Source organism: Hyla sarda, chromosome 9, assembly GCF_029499605.1.
Source record: "Hyla sarda isolate aHylSar1 chromosome 9, aHylSar1.hap1, whole genome shotgun sequence".
Taxonomy (NCBI): domain Eukaryota; kingdom Metazoa; phylum Chordata; class Amphibia; order Anura; family Hylidae; genus Hyla; species Hyla sarda.
Genome location: NC_079197.1, coordinates 167,787,583 through 167,809,774, shown reverse-complemented (window position 1 = coordinate 167,809,774; position 22,192 = coordinate 167,787,583). Strand labels below are relative to the sequence as shown.

The following is a 22,192-nucleotide window of genomic DNA, read 5'->3' as shown; positions in this document are numbered from 1 at the left end:
CAATCTCCCTCGGTCTTGGGCTCCATGCAAGATCTCACCCCGTGGGGCATCAATGATCATGAGGAAGGTGAGGGATCAGCCCACAACTACACGGCAGGACCTGGTCAATGACCTGAAGAGAGCTCGGATCACAGTCTTCAAGAAAACCATTAGTAACACACAATGCCGCCATGGATTAAAATCCTGTTGCACATGCAAGGTCCAGCTGCCCAAGCCAGTGTATGCCCAGGCCCATCAGAAGTTTGCTAATGACCATCTGGATGATCCAGAGGAGGAATGGGAGAAGATCATGTGGTCTGATGAGGCAAAAATTGAGATCTTTGGTCTAAAATCCACTCGCCGTGTTTAAAGGAAGAAAGAGGAGTACAACCCCTAAAACTTTATCCAAACTGTAAAACATGGAGGTGGAAACATCATTCTTTGGGGCTTCTTTTCAGGATACGTTGCCCTGGTTGTGTACATGAGGAGCAGCACTATTTCTGGCCATTATATAACTTATGTGTAGTATTTTTCAGCAGATATAGATTTCATCTATAATTTGCAGTTCTCCCAGAGCTGGTGGGCGGAGCTTTCTCCCCCCCCCCCCCCCCCAAAAAAAAAGACTAATCTTGTAAGTCAACTAAATCAATACAGATGACTAAAACATAAATCAAAATTTCTAGTAAAAATGTACACTGATCACAACGTAAACATGATAAAGTTAATGAGGAAAACACAATTTTTTTTTTAATCCTTGTGACACGGTGTAATAGGTCACTAAATACAAGACTGTGCAGTTAAAAAAAAAAAATTATTCTCACTGTATAAAACTGGAACTAAATACTACACCAGAACTACATAACTTAGCGGGCTGGATGCGGGCCCCAAATTCATTCATTAATCACAGACGGGCAACAACTGGATCTGCCGTTTATCAAGGAATGGGGCTGTGCGGCCAGGCACTACACCAAACAGAACACCCAACATGGCAACAACGCCACCAGAGTTTTGCTTCTCTCTGTAAATTATTTTCCTATTTTTTAAGTTTCCAAGTTTTCTTTGTTTTTCTTTTTTTTAACGCTGGAGAACGGGTCACTGGCAGAAGGGAAACACAAGAGCGACATTCTGCTGGATGCAGACGGGAAGGGCCATGCTCCACGTCAAACAGGTGACTGCTAATCCCAATCCGATGCAGGGAAGAACAGGAGTGTGCAGCATCCGGAGCAAGAGATCAGCTTCATCGCGTCTGTTCAACTGGGAGAGAAACAGGATATTTATTAGAAATGTCTACTATAGAGGAAGGGCATATAATTGAATTTGAGCGATTCTGACCTTTTGGCACCTCCCCTTTGGCCAAAAAGCACCTTTTTTTGGGTCCACCCTGGCACTTTGAGTTAAGCAAGCTGATTTAGTGCTCAGGTTTGTCACTCAGGCGCAAAAAAGGTTAGCCATCACTTCCCTAAGCTGATGTCTAAGCATCTGCTTTTTTCCAGAAATAGTACCTCATTTGTGATTGGGCTGTCTTTGATATTTCAGCTCATCCCTAGTCAGCGGAATGGGGCTTTTTATGGTCATATACATGGACAGACACAGTGCTGTTTCTGACCCTAGACAAACCTCAAGTAGGGAAGTTTGTCTATAATAGAACATCAGAACAAACTGCACTGTGCCAGCCATTCAGAATGCCAAATCTTGCAGTCTTTGGGGATGAGGTATTGCAATATCTAAGAGATGGGATGTGTTGGGATGGAAACATGTTTGAGAAAGACGGCACTCACTGTATGATGAAATGTCAATCTCATCGGGCAGCTCGCTGATGTTGACCTCAAAACGATCTTGAACCTCATTCAGAATTTTTGCATCTCCCTCATCAGAGACGAATGTGATGGCGAGACCCTTGGTACCAAACCTGCCGGCTCGTGCCACCTAACAAGAGGGTCAGAATACAAAAAGACATGGTAATTACAAGAACACTTTAAGAAATAGACAAGACAAAGATTCAAAGAGAATTCTGTATCATGCCCTACCCTTCCAGATTCTGTACCTGGCATATTATTACAAGCTTGCTTTCTGATAAAAGAAGCCTGTGTACATACCCTATGCAGATAGGTATCAGAGTCCTCCGGCATGTCATAATTGAAAGCGATATTCACTCTTTCAATATCCATCCCACGACCAAACAAATTTGTGGCCACCAGAATTCTGCGCTGGAAATCCTTGAATTGTTGGTATCGGGACAATCTGGCATAAAACATAAATACAAAGTATATACATATTAAGGCTAGGATCATCAAAGTACAGCATCCACCCTGCTTTACCTCCCCACCACTTATCACAGGAGATATTAAAGGGGTACTCCGGTGGAAAACTTTCTTTTTTATTAACTGGTGCCAGAAATTTAAACAGATTTGTAAATTACTTCCATTAAAAAAAATCTTAATCCTTCCAGTTGTGTTAATGTATTAATGGCTGAATACTACAGAGGAAATTCTTTTCTTTTTGGAACACAGAGCTCTCTGCTGACATCTCTGTCCATTTTAAGAACTGTCCAGAGTAGGAGAAAATCCCCATAGCAAACATATGCTGCTCTTGACAGTTCCTAAAATGGACAGAGAGGTCAGCAGAGAGCACTGTGCTCGTGATGTCAGCAGAGAGCTCTGTATTCAGCAGCTAATAAGTACTGGAAGGATTAAAAATAAATAAATCTTGCAACCTACTAAAGCTTTTAATACTGAAATTCCACAAAAGCCTGCGAGTAGAAACAAATCTTGGGCAAGTAATTTGTAAAAGCTATGGCTGGTAAATTATAGGAAGGGTAGTGTAATCCTTTATTTACAAGGCTGGGATACAGTTTCTATTGCACACTTTGCATTACACCAGTGTTTTCCAACCAGGGTGCCTCTAGCTGTTGCAAAACTACAACTTCCAGCAAAGGCTGTGCAGGCATGCTGGGAGTTGTAGTTTTGAAACAGCTGGAGGCACGCTGGTTGGAAAACACTGCATTAGACTATACTGGTCCTTTTCCTCATCCTTACCTCTCCTCTTGTTGCATCCCACGATGAATAGCAATTGCTGGAAAGTTCTGTTCCACCAAGAGTTGAGCCAGAGCGATGCAGCGTTGAACGGACTTGACGAAGATGACCACCTGTAACATTATAATATTCATTGAGTCTCGCTCCCTACAGAAATAAAACCCACAAATTGTCAGCCCAGGTTCGGACCTTACACTGCCCTTCGACAAAAAATATTACAGTCTCCACAGAAATTAGAACAATTATCCAGACAGGGATTGGTGGATGGGGATAGAAATAAAACATCCAACCAAAACCTGATTGACAAACAGTTTTCTGTATACGGCTTAAATGCTGACCTATGTGTATCCACAGTTACAAACAAACCCTGTGTAGTCCGAACTTGCAGTCATGTTTAATTACCTCCCCTCTCCTTTAAAAGGTTATAACAGGAATGGCTGTAGCTCCTATACAAACCTATGTATTTCCATATTCACAGACTACAAACAAACCCTGTGTAGTCTGAGCCTGCAGCGCAGGCTCAGACTACACAGGGTTTGTTTGTAGTCTGTGACTATAGAAACACACAGGTTTGTATAGGAGCTGTATACACAAAACAGCAGAATATCAGAATATCATTTTTCAATAAAGGGTGGGTTCAGACTGTCTCCATTTCACGGTTTCCGTCACTCAACATTTAAAGGGGTACTCCACTGGAAAACATTTTTTTTTTTTTTTTTTTTTTAAATCAACTGGTGCCAGAAAGTGAAACAGATTTGTAAATTATTTCTATTTATAAATCTTTACCCTTCCAGTACTTATAAACTGCTGTATGCTCCACAGGAAGTTCTTTTATTTTTGGATTTCCTTTCTGTCTGACCACAGTGCTCTCTGCTGACACCTCTGTCCATTTTAGGAATTGTCCAGAGTAGGAGAAAGTCCCAAAAGTAAACATCTCCTGCTCTGGACAGTTCCTAAAATGGACAGAGGTGTCAGCAGAGAGGACTGTGGTCAAACAGAAAGGAAATTCAAAAATAAAAGAAAGAACTTCCACTGTAGTATACAGCAGCTGATAAGTACTGGAAGGATTAAGATTTTTAAATTGAAGTAATTTACAAATCTGTTTAACTTTCTGGTACCAGGTGATTAAAAAAAAAAAATGTTTTTCAGGGGAGTACCCCTTTAATTTTGCAGTATGCAAAAGCAAAGATAACTATGCAATTGTGTACAATGTAAATCAATAAGAAACAAATTCTGTGGCTTACAGTAGCATCCGTTACCAGTAACTTTTTTTTTTTTTTTTTTTACTTTCAATCTAAGTTGCTTCATTTTTAATTTTATACGCACTGGAGAAATATATATTAGGGATGCACCGAAATTTCGGCTACCGAAAATTATCGGCCGAAAATGACGGTTTCTGTCGATAATTTCGGTGGCAGTGGCTTAAAGTAGGGTGTGGTTTGGAACTTACATAGGCAAGTCTGTGAGAAGACGCGCAGTTGGCGCCAAGAACCAGCAGGAGCACCTCAGGTGAAGTAGTGCCAGTAGGTAACGTGCACAGTATTTCTTCCCCCAATGGTCCCATAGTTTATAAATGGAACAGGGTGTGATGGGGGTACTGAATTACTTAGTATTGCTCTCTCCAGCGCCACACTGCCCTAACCTGCGGGTCCTGAGCTCGCTTCATACTGGCTAATGCCGGACATCACCGATCCTGGTGATGTCAGACATTAACCCTAAATTGGCTTAAATAGTCTTTGGTAGCTCAGTGGAGCCGATCGGGACACCCGCGAGGTCCCAATCAGCTGGCTAATGCTGGACATCACCGATCTAGGTGATGTCCGCCATTAACCCTTTAGATGCCGCGATCAATGTTGATTGCAGCTAACACTCTTCGGTAGCTCAGTGGAGCTGATCAGGACACCCGCGGCAAAACCTGCAGGTCCCGATCAGCAGAGGACGGGCGGAGGTTCCCTACCTGCCTCTGGCTCGTCCCATCGGCGCTCCAATATGCAGGAAGCCTTAGCAGCCTGTAGTAATGGAACGCCTATAACACTGATCAGGGCTGTGCTATAGGCTTCTATGGCACAGCAATGATCAGTGTTTGCAAACACAAGAGTGCATCTGTGTGTCTCCAGCTATTACAAAACTACAACTCCCAGCATGCCCTACAGCGTTTGGCTGTCTAGGGTATGCTGCGAGTTGTAGTTTTGCAACAACTGGAGACACCCTGTGGAATATACACTGCCCTGTGGGGAGAAAAAGTGTGAAAAAAAATATAAGGCAATAAATGTAAAAAAAAAAGCCCCTCCCCTAAAAATTTTTTTTTAATTCTCCCCCCTTTTTGAAATAAAGGTTAATAAAAATATTTGGTAAAGCGGCATGTATAAATATCCAAACTATTAAAATATAATGATAAAGCGAACTAATCATCAGAACTTACCCTATATAACGCTTGGCAAAGCGTTATATAGGGTAAAATCTTTATCCTCCCCCATCCCCAGGGGACTCTCCAGCCCCCCAGGGATGGTGAGGCCCCATAAGTAGTCCCCTGGGCGGGGAGCTCCTCTCATCTAGTTCTGTCTTTGGCCGGCAGCGACGGTCAGGGACAGTTTGTTCTTACCCCAAGGTAATAGCACTGCAGCCAGGTGAACAATAGGGGGCGATAGGACCGAAAGATCAGTGTTTCCCAACCAGGGTGCCTCCAGCTGCTGCAAAACTACAACTCCGAGTTTTGCAACAACAAAACTGGGAGATGTAGTTTTGCAACAGCTGGAGGCACCCTGGTTGGGAAACACTGCACTATAAAAGCAGGGCCATTCAGGAGTATAGGAGATCTGGGTAGTAGCCTTCAGCTGTCCAAGAATGCTGGGAGTTGTAGTCTTACCAATAAAAACTACAGATCACGGCACAAAAAATAAGCCCTCATACATCCCCGTATACGGAAAAATTTTAAAGTTATATAAAAACTATATTTAAAAAAAAAAAAAAAAGTGGGCAAAGCAATGCATTTTCGGTTTTCGGCCAAGCACAGATTAATTTTCTTTTTCGGACAAAAATTTCCCTTTCGGTTCATCCCTAATATATATTACCTACATTAAAAGAGAACATATATCAGCAGATGTGGAAGTCATAGTGGAGGGTGTAGTGTCTCAGACTCTTCCCTCTGGAGAAGTAAAATAGCAAAAAAACAGGCGGCACCACAATAAAAGGAGTAGTAGTCTGCATGATCAAAACCAAACCAATCCATAAAATTATCATGCATGAAAAGGAGCTGCACATGCTAAGAATATTTACACAGTACAACAAACATTACAGACAAATATCACAACTAAAAAGAACTTGTCTGAGACATATGACAGTCTGAGAAAAATGCCAAGTCTTATTTTTTATTTACATTTTTCTAAAGCTAAGTTCACACTGCCGCTGGGCTCCGCTAAAGGGAATGTCGTCGCTTTACCCATTAAAAGGACGAGAGTTGAGCGGATAAATATGAATATCGATGTCCTATTTTTTTTTTCTTTGCTCAACTCAACTATAAAATACCGGATTCCTGACGGATTCCATTTAAGTCAATGGCATCCGGTGGGACTTGGCGGCATCTGTTGTGAAAAGGGTCCGTTTGGCACCAAACGGAAACCGAATAGGACTGGGATAGGGAGCGGGTTGACTGATCACTAAGACTCTTGTGTGTCTTGTTAGACATGTCCGTGGGATGATTATTTGTAGTTCTGATATTTTGGTTTTGCTTTATAAATATTCTTTAGATGAGCAGCACATTTTCCTGCAGAATACTTGTGGAATGGTTTGATTTTCTTCCCTCTGGAGGACTCTACAGGAGTTGTGCCACCATTAAAAGGGAACATGTCACCAGATTTTTCCATATGTAATTGGTGGCAACACATTATACAGGGTAAAATAAGGTTTCTTACCAGGTCCGGACATCCTCCAGAGTGTCCACTATACTGTATAAATTCAGCTTTAGAAGTGTCCCGAACCAAATCAAGTAGTCACTGGGGCATGTGGCATCCTGAAATAGTCACCGGGCCCAGGCTGTAATCACTGAACCTTCACAGGCCCAGAGGCAGAGCGGTGTCGTCTGCCAGGCCCGGCTGTCAATCATGCCCAAGTAGGAGTAATTACAGCCCAGGTTCGGTGACCACTTCTGAATGCCGTACACTGCAATTACTACTCGGACGCTCAAAAAAGACATGGGAAGAAAACTTACTTTACCCTATATAACTTGTTCCCATCAGTTATATAGGATAAAACCTGGTGGAAAAGATTCCCTTTAAGTGCTAGTACACACAAAGTAGTTTCTGAGGAATTCACATAGACCCACCTGGAATAAGGCTCCCATTGAATACAATAGGATGTCGAGGGGTACTACGGTGGAAAACATTTTTTTTTTTTAAATCAACTGGTGCCAGAAAGTTAAACAGATTTGTAAATGACTTCTATAAAAAAAAATCTTTACCCTTCCAGTACATATTAGCAGCTCTCTGCTGATGCTATGTGCTCTCTGCTGACACCTGATGCCCTTATCAGGAACTGTCCAGAGCAGGAGAAAATCATCATAGAAAACCTATGCTGCTCTGGACAGTTCCTGACACGGACAGAGGTGTCAGCAGAGAGCACTGTGGTCAGACAGAAAAGAAATTCAAAAATAACAGAATTTCCTCTTTAGTATACAGCTCCTAAGAAGTACTGGAAGGGTGAAGATTTTTTAATAGAAGTAATTTACAAATCTGTTTAACTTTCTTGCACCAGTTCATTTAAAATAAAAATGTTTTCCACCGAAGTACCACTTTAAACAAGTAATACAATGCTGCCCGTAAACTGCTACATTTGTGGCAGTATAAGCACCTTCCCTTGGTAATACATTAAAGTGTCTGTCATTTAATAAAAACTTTTGACTGTTTCCCAACCGGTGTGCCTCCAACTGTTGCAGAACTACAACTCCCAGCATGCCCGGACAGCCAACAGCTAGGGGCACGCAAGTTGAGAAACACTGGTCTGGAGTCTTGTGTGGGTCAGGTTACGTGATTTGCCGAAGGCTGTCCGGGCATGCTGGGAGTTGTAGTTTTACAACAGCTGGAGGCACACAGGTTGGGATACACTGCATCACACACGTCAAAAGGTCAGGGTCATAGTGCTGAGACCCACATTTATCAGAAGAACAAGAATAATCCCATGGGAGTGCACTCTACTTCCCGACTCGGTTTTGCTGACTCAGACTTAGGGTACGTTCACACGCGCAGATTGTCGCAGTGTATTTAGCTGAGGATCCACTGGTGAAGGCCCCGCTCTATGCTGGCTTTACATGTGCCTGCTTGTAGCGGCAATACGCGGCGTACTCGCACATCGCGGCCGCTCTCCCTGCTCTGAGCTAGGCAGAGAGTATGTGTGAGTATACCGTGACTCGCACATCGCAGTGTGTCTGCTGGTAGCGGCGTATTGCGGGCCTTCACCAGCGGATTTGCAGCGTAAATCCGTGCGTGTTAACGTACCCTTATAATGGAGCACCAAGACAAAGATCGCCGAGAACAAGCGAGTAAAGCGCACGCTTATCACAACTAGTTCTTCTGTTTGGTGAGGGTCTTAGCAGGAGACCCAGTCCAAATCAAAATGAGGGGAGGGGGTGGTTCTTGATCAAACCCAGAGCCACCTTCCTCCACTGCTTCTTTCTAGACTTAACCTAATTCACCTGATTAAACTCCAACAAGTCCAGGAGGTCAAAAAGTTTGCGGTTTTTCTCATTGTCCTTGAGTTTGACGTAGTATTGCTGCAGGCCATGAAGGGTCAGCTTGGTCTCGTCATCCACGAAGATTTCCATTGGCTGGAGGAGGGGGTGGGAAATTAAGGGTTAAACAGTAAGGGGCGGCGCCGGCTTTCTTTTTTTTTTTTAGCTCTTTGAGAAGTCCTATTACAGGTGAGGACTGGATCAGGATGGCCTCCTATAAATGACGGCTTTCTCAGGCTAAGATGGCGTCTCGCATACAATCTTGGATAATAACTGTAGACATTATACTAATAACCACAGATGGGATTACCAAAAAGTTATACTAAGAAAGGTCCTGACCGCAGTAGTAATATTGGCCATTAAATATTATTTTAACTCCCCCTGTGCCCGAAATCTACCTTCCGTGATATCTGGTGAAACACCTCTCTCTTGTTCCCACAGCGATATCTTTCTATAGAGAATCTTTTTACCATGTATTGGGAGTCATTGTGCTTTTCCAGCTGTTAATTTCAGGCCAAAGCTGCAGGACAAGTATCAGGGACAATTTTTACAACACAGCAATAAAGCAGCTCTGTCAGGTCTCCTATCTGAGGGCAGCAATAGGATAAAGAGGATTACGTTATATGGGGAGAAGTCATTTTCTAGAAACAGCCAATGAGTCCTGCTTCACCTTGCAAGTCCTAAAGTGTCTAAAAGTGTGCAGGGGAAGAGAGAATCATAGGCTTTTCTCTGAGTGGGCGGAATAAAGCAGGACTCACAGGCTCTGAGGGGGCGGCATAAAACACAACAGATAGGCTCTAAGGGGGCGGGGTAAAGGGTGACTCAGGCTCTCTGAGAGGGTGGGGTGAAGCAGGACTCACAGTCTCTGACAGGGCGGGGTTAAGGACGACTCACAGGCCCTGAGGGGGTAGCATAAAGAAAAACAGATAGGCTCTAAGGGGGCGGGGTAAAGGATGACTCACAGGTTCTGACAGGGCAGGGTTAAGGACTCACATGCCGTCTGAGTTGGCAGGGTTAAGCAGAACTTAGACCCTCTCTAAAGGTCTCACAGGCTCCGAGTGGGTGTGATGAAGCATGGCTCTCAGGCTCTAAATGGGCAGAGTGAATGAAGATTTAAAGGGGTACTCTGCCCCTTACCTATAAGACGTCTGATCTCATGGGTCCCACCACAATCTCTCCTGCAGCACCCACTTGTCATCAGCTGCGCAGAGCGAAGATCGGTCCATGCTGATGACTACAGGGTCGGAGTATCATGACATTACGGTCCCGCCCCCTCGTGATGTCACACCCCACCTCCTCAATACAAGTCTATGGTAGGGGGCATGGCAGCCGTCAAGCCCCTCCCATAGGCTTGCATTGAGGGTGCATAACATCATGAAGGGGCGGGGCCGTGACGCCACATTACTCCGGCTCCTATATCGCGAGGCATCAGCATGGATCGATCTTTGCTCCGTGCAGCTGATGACAAGCGGGTGCTGCAGGAGAGATTGCGGGGGTCCCCAGTGATCTGATGTCTTATCCCCTAGGGGATAAGATGACTAGGGGCGGAGTACCCCTTAAATCAATCTTAGTGGGCAGGGTGAAGCAGGACTCACAGTGTCTGTCTGAGGGCTCTATAAGTGGGTATGGTGACTCTCAGGCTCTAAATTGGCAGAGTGAATGAAGATTTACAGGATCTTAGCTGTTAGGGTGAAGCAGGACTCACAGGCTCTTAGACTGACTGGTTATCTCTAGGATTCTAGCTTGATAAAAATACGGAATCAAATAATAGAAAACTATAAAATCGCCGAGCTCAGCATCTCCCCCTCTGCCCTCAGATAAAGACGTGACAGATCTGCTACCAACGTTAGGAAAAAAAACATTACTTGAGACACTTTTGCAAAATCTACTATGCGAGAAGCCATCTCAATCTGTGAAAGAAAGGGTACAACTTACAAAATATAAGGTTACAATGGTCACTCAAGGTGTACATTTCCTTAACATGCATTCACAACCTGACAGAATGGTACAAGCCACGACAAACTCTGCTTAGTCCATGACGATGAGCATTCTCTACCACTCTCTCAGAGGATCAAACATAGTACAAGTCAGCAGAGGATTAGAGGAAGCTTACATACATCCACCACTGTTTTGCCGAATCAGGTTTTGAAGGTTATTAATGCAATTAATTGTTTCTCTAATATGGGCAGTGGACATTAAAAAACAATGGCTATTCACCAATGAGGGAATACAAAAAATAAATGTACACGATACCTTGGTTGTGTGGAGATACTGAGTCTTCCTCTAATCTTATGAAAACTGTACAGTGTATAGTCAACCAGAAGAATCAGAGAAATGAAGCATTCAGAATAGAAAATGAGCAATATTGTTCAAAACAGAATAAAATTACCAGCCAGAAAAACAGCAAGACAGACGTCTGATCGTGACAAGCATTTGTTGTTCAATCTAATAACCCATGGACCATCAGCTTTCATTTATTAACATGCCTAAGTGTTTACTGCTTAACCCCTTGGTGAAGAAGCCATTGCAGTGAAAAATAACTTATCCCCCATCCAGCAGTCGGGCCCCCCGCGATCTATAATTTATCCCCTATCCTTTGGATAGGGGATAAGTTATCTTTCACTACAGAACTCCTTTAAGGACAAGGCTTAATGCTGTGCCCGTCATTAACTCTGGGTCCTGGCTGCTGATAGCAGTCGGGACCCACCGGGTTTGACACGCACTCAGCATCTGAGCGCATTTCAAACCCTGGTAATGGGACGAAGGCATAAAACATTTTTTATTTTTATTTTTTAAATCAACTGGTGCCAGAAAATTAAACAGATTTGTAAATTACTTCTATAAAAAAAAAATCTTTATCCTTCCAGTACTTTTAAGCTGCTGTATGCTACAGACGAAATTCTTTTCTTTTTGAATTTTTTTTGTCTTGTCCACAGTGCTCTCTGCTGACACCTGATACGGGCATCAGGTGTCAGCAGAGAGCACTGTGGATAAGACAAAAAAGAAATTTAAAAAGAAAAGAATTTCCTCTGTAGCATACAGCTGCTAAAAAGTACTAGAAGGGTAAAGATTTTTTAATAAAAGCAATTTACAAATCTGTTTAACTTTCTGGCACCAGTTGATAAAAAAAATAAAGTTTCCACTGGAGTACCCCTTTAACAAAACAAAAAAAATAAACTTTTGACATGTGAAAAGTTTCAATCGGTCAAGTTTCAGGGTCGAAACCCTACAGATGTCAACAGTTCTGTGTGCGTTTCACTCCCTGGCTCAATCTGTCAGATTGTAGGTGATCAGCTCCATTTTAAGTCAATGGAGTCTGTCACCTGCAAACAGATGGCGCAGCGCCAAGCATACTTCACCTGGCCATGTCTAAAGCTCAGTGGGGGTTTCAGCACCTAGACTCCAAATGGTAAAAAAAATGTTGATGTCTGCAGGACTAGTAAAAAGCTTTTGAAAGAGACATTAACGCTTTAAAGAGCTTTCCTACCAATGAAAAATATGGCTTCAGGCCAATTGCAAGCCTGTTTATGGTGAAAGGAGATAGTCAGGGGCCGGAAACAGCTGAGTCGGCTGCGTTAAGCAACTCCCTTACCTTATTGGGGGTTGCACAAATGCCATAGACCTGCGACCTATACTGTTCACGTAACTTCCAGTGTTGCATTAACCGCGTGCCTCCCGAAGGCATTTGCTATGCATTATTTGCGCACCTCACAATCACATCACTGGGAGTTGTGCAAATTGCGTAACACAGCTGACCTTACCTTCTCCGCCGACTGCAAACATGCTTTAGGTGGCTGGGAATCCATCTTGTATTATTATTAGGGAATCCCCATTAATATAATCCGTTTTACCTGCCTTTTCTTGACAACACACAAGACTTATGTTCATAAACTTCTGATACCTAGAATACATTCTAAATCCTCATCCATAAGTTATACATGCATCTCACAGCCCAGTGCAGAGGTCCCTGTACACACCAGAAGTTACAGACTGGACAAAATTGTTAGTACATTTCCGTCTAAGGGTGGGTTCACATTACGTTTTTACAGTACGGGAACTGGATCGGGATGCGAAAACCAGGTGCTCCCGCATCCCCGCTGGATCCAGCCCGTATCTTATTCATTTCAATGAGCCGACCAGAGTCAAACGGTGACTCCCGTTGGCTCATTCTTGCCCTGTATCCGGTTTTCTGATCGGACCTGAAACCGTGGTATGCTACGGTTTTAGGTCCGGTCACCAAACCGGGTACAGGGCAAAAATGAGCTGAACGGAATCACCATTTGACTCCAGTCGGCTCATGTTAATTAATTAGATACGGGCCGGTTCTGGCTGGGAATACGGGAGCGCCTGGTTTTCGCTCCCCCCAGCCCGATCCGGTTCCTGTACTGTAAAAACGTAATGTGAACACACCCTTAAACAGAAACCCCCCCCAAAAAAACAGAATGCTCCTGGAATAACTTGAAACTGAAAAAAAGTTATGAATTAAAGGTACCTGACAATTAAATTATATTAATCAGACATTACTTTTGAATTGTGGATCAACAGTATAATTTAAAAAAAAAGAAAATTATGGAACTGACCTTTTGGGGCAGTCACTGCAATCCAGCGATTTCTGTACCTCTCAATTTACATAACTCCCAGTGACCTCAATCTGTTCAAAGAACATTCGGCCAGAAGCTGTGTAGCTTGTTCTTTGAACAAATGAGACAAAACTCAAGCTTTTTCACACATTACTATAGCTCTATGTTCGCAGATGCAAAAATGACACAAGGAAAAGAACACTGAACCTACTGTGATCATGGAGGAGGCTTGAGTATGTTTAGGGTGTCTTGAATCTGTAGAGAGTACAATAAAATCTTGAGTGGCCCAAACACACTCAACGGCAAAGAATGTGTTAAGAGCAAAACATTGGACTATTGTAAAGTGGCCTTCTATGAGCCCTGATCTGAACCCCTGATCTGTGGAAGGAGCTGAAACCTGCGGTCTGGGGAAGACACCTGAGAAAGTTGGAGCAGGATCTTATGAGGAGTGGGCCAAGATACCTGCAGTCTGGAGAAGACATCCTACACACCTAAGGCCCATTCACACCTGGGCCAGCTGGAGCAGGATCTTATGAGGAGTGGGCCAAGATATCTGCAGTCCGGAGAAGACATCCTACACACCTTAAAGGGGTATTCCAGGCAAAAACTTTTTTATATATATATAAACTGGCTCCAGAAAGTTAAACAGATTTGTAAATTACTTCTATTAAAAAATCTTAATCCTTTCAGTACTTATGGGCTTCTGAAGTTAAGGTTGTTCTTTTCTGTCTAAATCCTCTCTGATGACACCTGTCTCGGGAAACGCCCAGTTTAGAAGAAGTTTGCTATGGGGATTTGCTTCTAAACTGGGCGTTTCCCGAGACAGGTGTCATCAGAAAGCACTTAGACAGAAAAGAACAACCTTAAAACGGGTATTCCAGGCAAAACCTTTTTTTATATACATCAACTGGCTCCGGAAAGTTAAACAGATTTGTAAATTACTTCTATTAAAAAATCCTAATCCTTCCAATAGTTATTAGCTTCTGAAGTTTTCTGTCTAACTGCTCAATGATGATGTCATGTCCCGGGAGCTGTGCATGATGGGAGAATATCCCCATAGAAACTGCACAGCTCCCGGGACGTGAGTCATCAAAGAGCAGTTAGACAGAAAACAACAACTCAACTTCAGAAGCTAATAACTATTGGAAGGATTAAGATTTTTTTAATAGAAGTAATTTAAAAATCTTGTAAGGCAAAGGGATATGGATACCGCTCTCACCAGCTCCGGACACCTCCTGCACCTGTGCTGCGGACTGCCGGCACCGCCTCCGGCAACTCCTTATACTTGAAAGAACTCCGTCCGGCACCAAGGTATGAGGTAAAAAAGGCTTGTCTTTATTTATTCCACAGCAGGATACATACAGATAAAGATGTCTGACGCGTTTTGCCCTTTGCAGGGCTTAATCGTAGACTAATACATCTTATAACAAACACGATTAAAATACTGAGCGGTCCGGTCACATGACCTACCGCATCATCACATTAAAATTGCATGGAAAAACTGGATACCTGGATAATACATGGATCACACCCTATTTTAGGAAAACCTGAGGTGGCTCTCTACGAGCTAATTCACACCATCCTATTTGGCCGTTACTCCTGTGTGCGAATTTTATCCTAAATTTATACCGATATGGCTGTAAGCCTGACTATTTTGATAATAGATATGTATTATCCAGGTATCCAGTTTTTCCATGCAATTTTAATGTGATGATGCGGTAGGTCATGTGACCGGACCGCTCAGTATTTTAATCGTGTTTGTTATAAGATGTATTAGTCTACGATTAAGCCCTGCAAAGGGCGAAACGCGTCAGACATCTTTATCTGTATGTATCCTGCTGTGGAATAAATAAAGACAAGCCTTTTTTACCCAATACCTTGGTGCCGGACGGAGTTCTTTCTAATTTACAAATCTGTTTAACTTTCTGGAGCCAGTTGATATATAAAAAAAAGTTTTTGCCTGGAATACCCCTTGACGCCCCTTCACCCCTGAGACATCAGGAGCAGGATCTTATGAGTGGGCCAAGATACCTGTAGACAAGTGCAGACATCTCATTGAGAGTTACAGAAATCGCTGGATCGCAGTCCCTGCCTCACATGTCTGATTTTCATCAGTAAATATTCAGTAAATTTTTATTCATTATTGTTTTTGTCAGTGTCAAGATATTTCAAGGAAGCTTTGTTGTGATGTTTCTATCTTTAATAGCAGGGTACCAAAAATGTTGTCTAGGTCTGTATCTACACATCAAACACAAAGGAAAGTGCATGCAAACCCACAACTGATCCAAAATGTACACCTTGATTTACAGTCACGTATGTATGGAATTGCCTTGTAACAAACCTATGTTCCTAATGAGGTGGAAGGCGAACGGCTGTTAGTACATGAACAATTCTATACATACGCATGTACCCAGCCAGTCTCATGGACAAAGCACATTCACATACAAGAAATAGACTTTAGAGAAAATAGATAAGAGAAAGAAGATAGAAGAAATAAAGATGGGTCCTGAATTCATCCTAGGATTAAGGCTGCATCTGAGCGTCACTCACCCAATTATATATAATCGCTATTATTGCTTAATCCAAATTACTGTCATCTCGTTTCTGTATCTGATCACTATTGCCTCCCCACCTTTTCTTCAGTGATGGCGATTTTGTTCTACAGCCTAATACTGAATACTGAAAAAATGTATAGCTGATTCTTAGAGGATCTGGACCTTACTGCTTAAAGGGGTACTTCACTGCTCAGCGTTGGGAACAAAACATTCCGAACGCTTAGAGCTGATGTTGGGGACTCATGATGTCACGGCCCCACCGCTTGTGATGTCACGCCCCACCCCCTCAATGCAAGTCTATGGGAGGGGGCGTCACGCCCCCTCCCATAGACTTGCATTGAGGGGGCGGGCCGTGATGGCACAAGTCCCCAGAACCGGTTCTAAGCGTTCGGAACATTTTGTTCCGAATGCTGAGCAGCGACGTACCCCTTTCATTATCATCTGTAGGGCTGCGGAAAAGTACTCAGCAGTCAATTATTCTGAACTGCCTATTTTCTATATGCTATGAAGGTGCCCATCTTAAGAGCCAACTGATACCCAGGACAACTTGAACATCCTGCACCAGTATCTTCAAGACAAAAAAAAAATCCCCTCTCCCTGACATGAAGATGATATAAAAAATATCTCACATAGTTAAAAAAATTAAATAAAAAATTCAAGAAAGTATGACTGCTCTGGACTAATCCTATAGCCTGGCATCAAGACGACCAGATAGGTGTCAGATACTAGAAAAAGGATTTTCAGGTGGAAATAGATAAAAAGTTACTAAAAATAAAAGATCCATCAGGAAGACTAAGCCCATACACAATAGCTAGAGATATTTGACTATTTGTCTCTTCTCACTCCCAGTTTATGTGACGCTATCAGATTCTGGATTAAAGCAACTAAACAATCCTGAAAAATTTCCAGCTGAAAATCCAAAGCAAAAAAAATATTAAAATTTTGCAAAAAATAAAAAAAATAAAAAAATTTAAAAATGTAAGAAAAAAAATTGTGTCCCATTAAATAAAAATTGTCAAAAATGTAGACTGCTGTAATACAGCTTGCAGTCTTGTGGGATCAAAAAAAAGAAAAGTAAAATTATGGCTCATGCAGCATTGCAGGGGGAAGACTTACTAGTGTGACTTGTTCTGCTGCATCATACGGATCTAGGTGAAATTTGGTGTCTGGTGCGTCATATTTGGGGACTTTGGAGTGTGACATTTGTACTGATGTGTCACGAGGTTTGGCCATGTATAATGTTGTGTCACAGATGATCAGTGTGTTTTCGGTGGCCACATTATTTATATACTTGCATGATGCTTGTGCTACATTATCATTAGGCTTTCAGTCTATTAGATCAGTGGTATATGCAGTTGTGTCACACAGGACTGGATACTTTATCCTGACTAATGTAGCACAAGTGCTGGTGTTCTTTTTAACAATGTCAAATTCATAACGTGTGATACTGTTGCGGGTGTATCACACAGATGTGACATATGAAAGTGACCTTAGTGACACTAGTTAACTTTTAGTGATTCATTTCACCTATGTAACTAATGGGCAATGCTGAATAAATTATGAAGAGTGTAAAAATTGTGCCATTGCTTGGAAGTTGATGGGTGTGACACACGGTGCCGTGTAAAAAAGAATAAAAACCTAGCTGTCGTGACACTGGCAATTCTGTGATGGATGGGAAGGGAGAGCAGAGATGAGGACTGCAACGGGTAAAGCCCATCTGGCCGGTTGACTCAGGGTCACGACAGAACTGCGGCTAGACCCAGACTCTTGACTTGCACATTTGTTTCAGCGACATCTCTTTGGTAGCAATTTCAGGCAGGGGCTGTTTGAGGAATGATGCAGGAGGAGGAGGAGGAGAAGGGATGTGAAGAGTTGGTTATTACATCTTGCATGAACTTCCGGCAGACTGGGCGGATCTCCTTGCTCAGGGTGGCGCTGAACATCATGACCTGCTTCTCATGAGGGGTCATACGGAAAATTTCTTGAACATCTCTGCGCATGTCTGTAACAGATTAGAAAATATAAAAAATGATATGAGTCAACCTTCAGTGACATCCCCCTTACCCCAGGAACTTGAATCCACAGAGACCTGCATGATGTTTGGGACTCAGCAAAATTGCAATGTGCACAAGTTTCAGCTTTTCCTAAGGCTGAGCCCTCACTCACCTAGCTGTTCTAACATCTTGTCGCATTCATCCAAGATAAAGTGTTTGATGTGTTTCAGATTCAGGTTCTTGTTTCTTGCCAGCGCTAGAATTCGGCCTGGGGTGCCCACCACAATATGGGGACAGCTCTTCTTCAGCATCTCCTCATCCTTTTTAATTGAAAGGCCGCCAAAAAACACTGCCACCTAGTGGAACGAAATACAGGAAGGTGAGGAGTATGAGATGAAGCACATAAACTAATTAAAAGCAGCGTACAATCTAATGCAATTTACCAGAAAGGTACATGAAGGAATTTAACTCATCTTTGCTTTAATCCTGAACATAATTTGAGGTCTTTAGAATTTTGTACTGTAGTGTGCAAAATGTAACGCCTGCAGTTGGAATCCGACCAGCATGTCCCAGCACTTAAAGGGGTAGTCCAGTGGTGAAAAACTTATCCCCTATCCTACGGGGGTCCGACTGCTGGGGCCCCACGCGATCTCTCTGTATGGGGGGCCAGGCTCGCTGGCCAGATAGCGCGTGTTGACCACTGAACGAAGCGGCGGCTGACACGCCACCTCAATACATCGCTATGGCAGAGCCGGAGATTGCCAAAGGCAGCACTCCGGCTCTGCCATAGACTTGTATTGAGGGGGCATGTCGGCCGCCGTTTCGTGCAGGTGGTCAACATGCCTCCTTCCCGTGGGCTGACAGGGCCCCATACAGGAGATTGCGGGGGCCTCCAGCGGTCGGACCCCCCTGCAATCTGAAACTTATCCCCTATACTTATGATAGAGGATACGTTTTTCACCACTGGACTACCCCTTTAAGGTGCCCTGTCAGCTTATCTCTGCCTGAGCAATACTGTGGTTCTGCCATAACAAAGGTGTGTTATTCCTTATTTACTATCCAGTATCTGACATTTGTCTGTTTACGAGACATTGCCCCTTTCTGACCCTTGGGCACCAACTGACCCTCCCCATGCAGTGCCCTGTTTATACTGAACCTGTATATAGCCAGTTGTTCATCCTGCCACTACTAGGACGTCTTCAGCTCTGCTACATCTACACCCTAAGGGTACGTTCACACGTACAGGATCCTACGCAGATTTGATGCGCAGATTTGTAGCTGCAGATTTGAAGCTGTGTTCAGTCATCCAGTTTACATTGAAATCTGCAGCAGAAAATCCTGTGCATCAAATCTGCGGACATGTGAACGTATCCTAAGGCTGCTTAACCCTTGCTCGGCAGAATCACCAGGACATTGTTTACAATTGGAGAGTCATTTGTAGGTTTAGTGTGTGAATAGCCGGCAATTTTTGCAGTAGCAGGAATGTAGGTTTATTATATGGGCAGAATCTCCTCCTGCTAACCAGTACCACTTATTGGACATGCTTTCTGCCGTTTATGGGGGCTTTCACACTACGATTGTAGTGTACGGTTGCAGGATCCGGTTGGGAGGGGCGAAAACCGTCCGCTCCCGTATCCCAGCCGGATCTGGCCCGTACCCCATTTATTTCAATGAGCCGACTGGAGTCAAACGCTGACTCCGGTTGTCTCATTTTTCCCCGAATACGGTTTTCTGAGCGGACCTAGAACCGTCGTTTACCACAGTTTTAGGTCCAGTCAGAAAACTGTATACGGGGCAAAAATGAGACAAGCGGAGTCAGCGTTTGACTCCGGTCGGCTCATTGAAATTAATGGGGTTCGGGCCAGATCCGGCTGGGATACGGGAGCGGCCGGTTTTCGCCCCTCCCAACCGGATCCAGCAACCGTACACTACAATCGTAGTGTGAAAGCACCCTAACCCACACTGGACTGTACCTTAGTGCCTGGACTGAATAATGGGATCTATGCTAATTATATCTCTGGCCCCGCTGACTGGTGAGATAAATCAGTCTCAAGTGTAATGAGCATCACCAGCACATTCTAGAGCAGTGGTCTCCAACCTGCGGACCTCGGCCATCGGCTGTCCGGGCATGCTGGGAGTTGTAGTTTTGCAACATCTGGAGGTCCGCAGCTTGAAGACCACTGCTCCAGAGGAACACAAAGGACATACAGACACAGCGAGGTCAACGATGAGGCTAAATATACTTCAGATATCATTTGGAGGTGCAAAGTTTAGGGAATTAGAAGTCACACAAAGACCCAAATGTGTTCACACACTTGGCCAAATTTAGTGTAAACAACATTTTCAATGGACAACACACAAGAAATCATCAGCTTACCTTCACAGATGGCATGTATTTTGAGAAACGTTCATACTCTTTGCTGATCTGAAAGGCCAGCTCTCTGGTGTGACACATGACTAACACGGAAACCTGTTTAAAAAAGTAAAATAAAAAAATATATGAAGACACACACAAAATCTTCACCGAAAAGGGAAGGACATGTAAGATCTCCAACAAACTTCTGACATCTAAACGCTCCGTTGCTCACACCATTGCTTTATGTTTGATTGCTGCTCAAATTAAAGCTAACCTAGCCATGGCCTTGTAGTGAAATGGGTCTCCCATTCGAGCAATTGTTGGTGAGCCCAGTGATCAGACCCCCACAGACCTAGCTTTTATTCCCTATTATGTGACCAGCTGATAACTGGGTATTCTGGCATGAAGCATTTGGGATTAAAAAAAATAAATAAAAAAAAAAAAACAACAACACATTGCTTACTTGTCCTGTAACAGGTTCCAGCTGCTGTAATGTGGCCAAGACAAACACTGCTGTTTTCCCCATGCCAGATTTTGCCTGACACAGAATGTCCATGCCGAGGATGGCCTGAGGGATACACTCATGTTGAACTGTAAAAAGTAAAAAAAGAACACGATTAATATGTTAAGAGAACTGACTGGCATAGCAAACAGTGAACACTATTTGCAAAGAAAAACAAGAGAAATAATATGAATATCATACAAAAGCTGCAACTTAAATGGGCACGGTCAGATACAAAAACCTTTGATATGTTGTAAAGCATGTATAACCAATAGTCACTCAAAAACTATGTTCACACTACAGAGTCACCGCCCAAAGATATTCCGAGGGGCGATTCCATTTGCAGTGGCTGCCACCCAATTCCATCAGCACTAGGACCGTGCGGACTTAAAAGGGTATTCCAGGGAAAAACTTTTTTTTTATATATCAACTGGCTCCAGAAAGTTAAACAGATTTGTAAATTACTTCTATTAAAAAATCTTAATCCTTTCAGTACTTATGAGCTTCTGAAGTTTAGGTTGTTCTTTTCTGTCTAAGTAATCTCTGATGACACGTGTCTCGGGAACCGCCCAGTTTAGAAGAGGTTTGCTATGGGAATTTGCTTATAAACTGGGCAGTTCCCGAGACACGTGTCATCAGAGATTACTTAGACAGAAAAGAACAACCTAAACTTCAGAAGCTCATAAGTACTGAAAAGATTAAGATTTTTTAATAGAATTTACAAATCTGCTTAACTTTCTGGAGCAAGTTGATATATAGAAAAAAGTTTTTTTCTGGAATACCCCTTTAAGCCGGATTCACACTGCTGAATTTCTGCACTGAATTCTGCATGAATTTATAGCAAATACACGTTAGTGGGATTCCACTGTCCCTTTCACACAGCAGAATTTCTGAATTTTCATCCAGAATTCAGCGCAGAAATTCTGCCGTGTGAATCCAACCTTAAGCCTAAACCATTGACAACAATGCAGTCTGCGCAGAATGAACATGTTCGTTCTTTCAGTGGGTCTGGAATCCTGAATTTACACAGGTAAACCCATTTACACAAATGTTAGCTCCTTGCTGGGGATTTCGGCTCGGAATATTCTGCAGTGTGAACATACCATTAGAAGCCCCACTACGTGATGAACCCATCTAGCAGTGCTGGGTCTGTACTGTTCTGAATATATCTATGCGCTCACCTTCTGATGGATGCTCAAACCCACAGTCTACAATGGCACGAAGTAACTCGGGTTTTAGAAGAAAATCTCTGAATCCAGAGCTGTGAATGGACACGTAGGATCCCTTCATCTCTTTCTTGGGAGTAATGTCCGGAGCATCACCCCCGGTCTGGTTGTCGACCTCATCATCTTCATAGTCCAACAGCTCATTGTCCACGTCTGTTTCTGCCATGATTCACTTGTGTTTTATCCCGCTGTAAGATCTAAGACACAGAGGTTGCAGATGAATACAGAGAGCTTTAATGCAGAACG

At 43.2% G+C, this 22,192-nt stretch overlaps 1 protein-coding gene across 3 annotated transcripts in view; it reads right to left on the bottom strand.

Annotated features, from left to right (window-relative positions):
- Positions 1-695: 695 nt before the first annotated feature.
- DDX39B (DExD-box helicase 39B) overlaps positions 696-22,192 on the bottom strand; it is a 27,770-nt gene continuing 6,273 nt past the window's right edge. For 2 of the 3 annotated variants that reach the window (XM_056540946.1, XM_056540945.1), the window contains exons 2-11: positions 21,902-22,143; positions 20,682-20,809; positions 20,240-20,332; positions 18,035-18,218; positions 17,752-17,870; positions 8,698-8,829; positions 3,015-3,124; positions 2,076-2,220; positions 1,758-1,905; positions 696-1,233 (exon numbers count right to left, since the gene is read on the bottom strand). In XM_056540946.1, coding sequence (XP_056396921.1) covers positions 1,217-1,233; positions 1,758-1,905; positions 2,076-2,220; positions 3,015-3,124; positions 8,698-8,829; positions 17,752-17,870; positions 18,035-18,218; positions 20,240-20,332; positions 20,682-20,809; positions 21,902-22,112 — 1,287 coding nt within the window. In that variant the 5' untranslated portion in view covers positions 22,113-22,143 and the 3' untranslated portion in view covers positions 696-1,216. The remainder of the gene's footprint in view (positions 1,234-1,757; positions 1,906-2,075; positions 2,221-3,014; positions 3,125-8,697; positions 8,830-17,751; positions 17,871-18,034; positions 18,219-20,239; positions 20,333-20,681; positions 20,810-21,901; positions 22,144-22,192) is intronic. The other variant, XM_056540947.1, reaches the window with a different exon arrangement.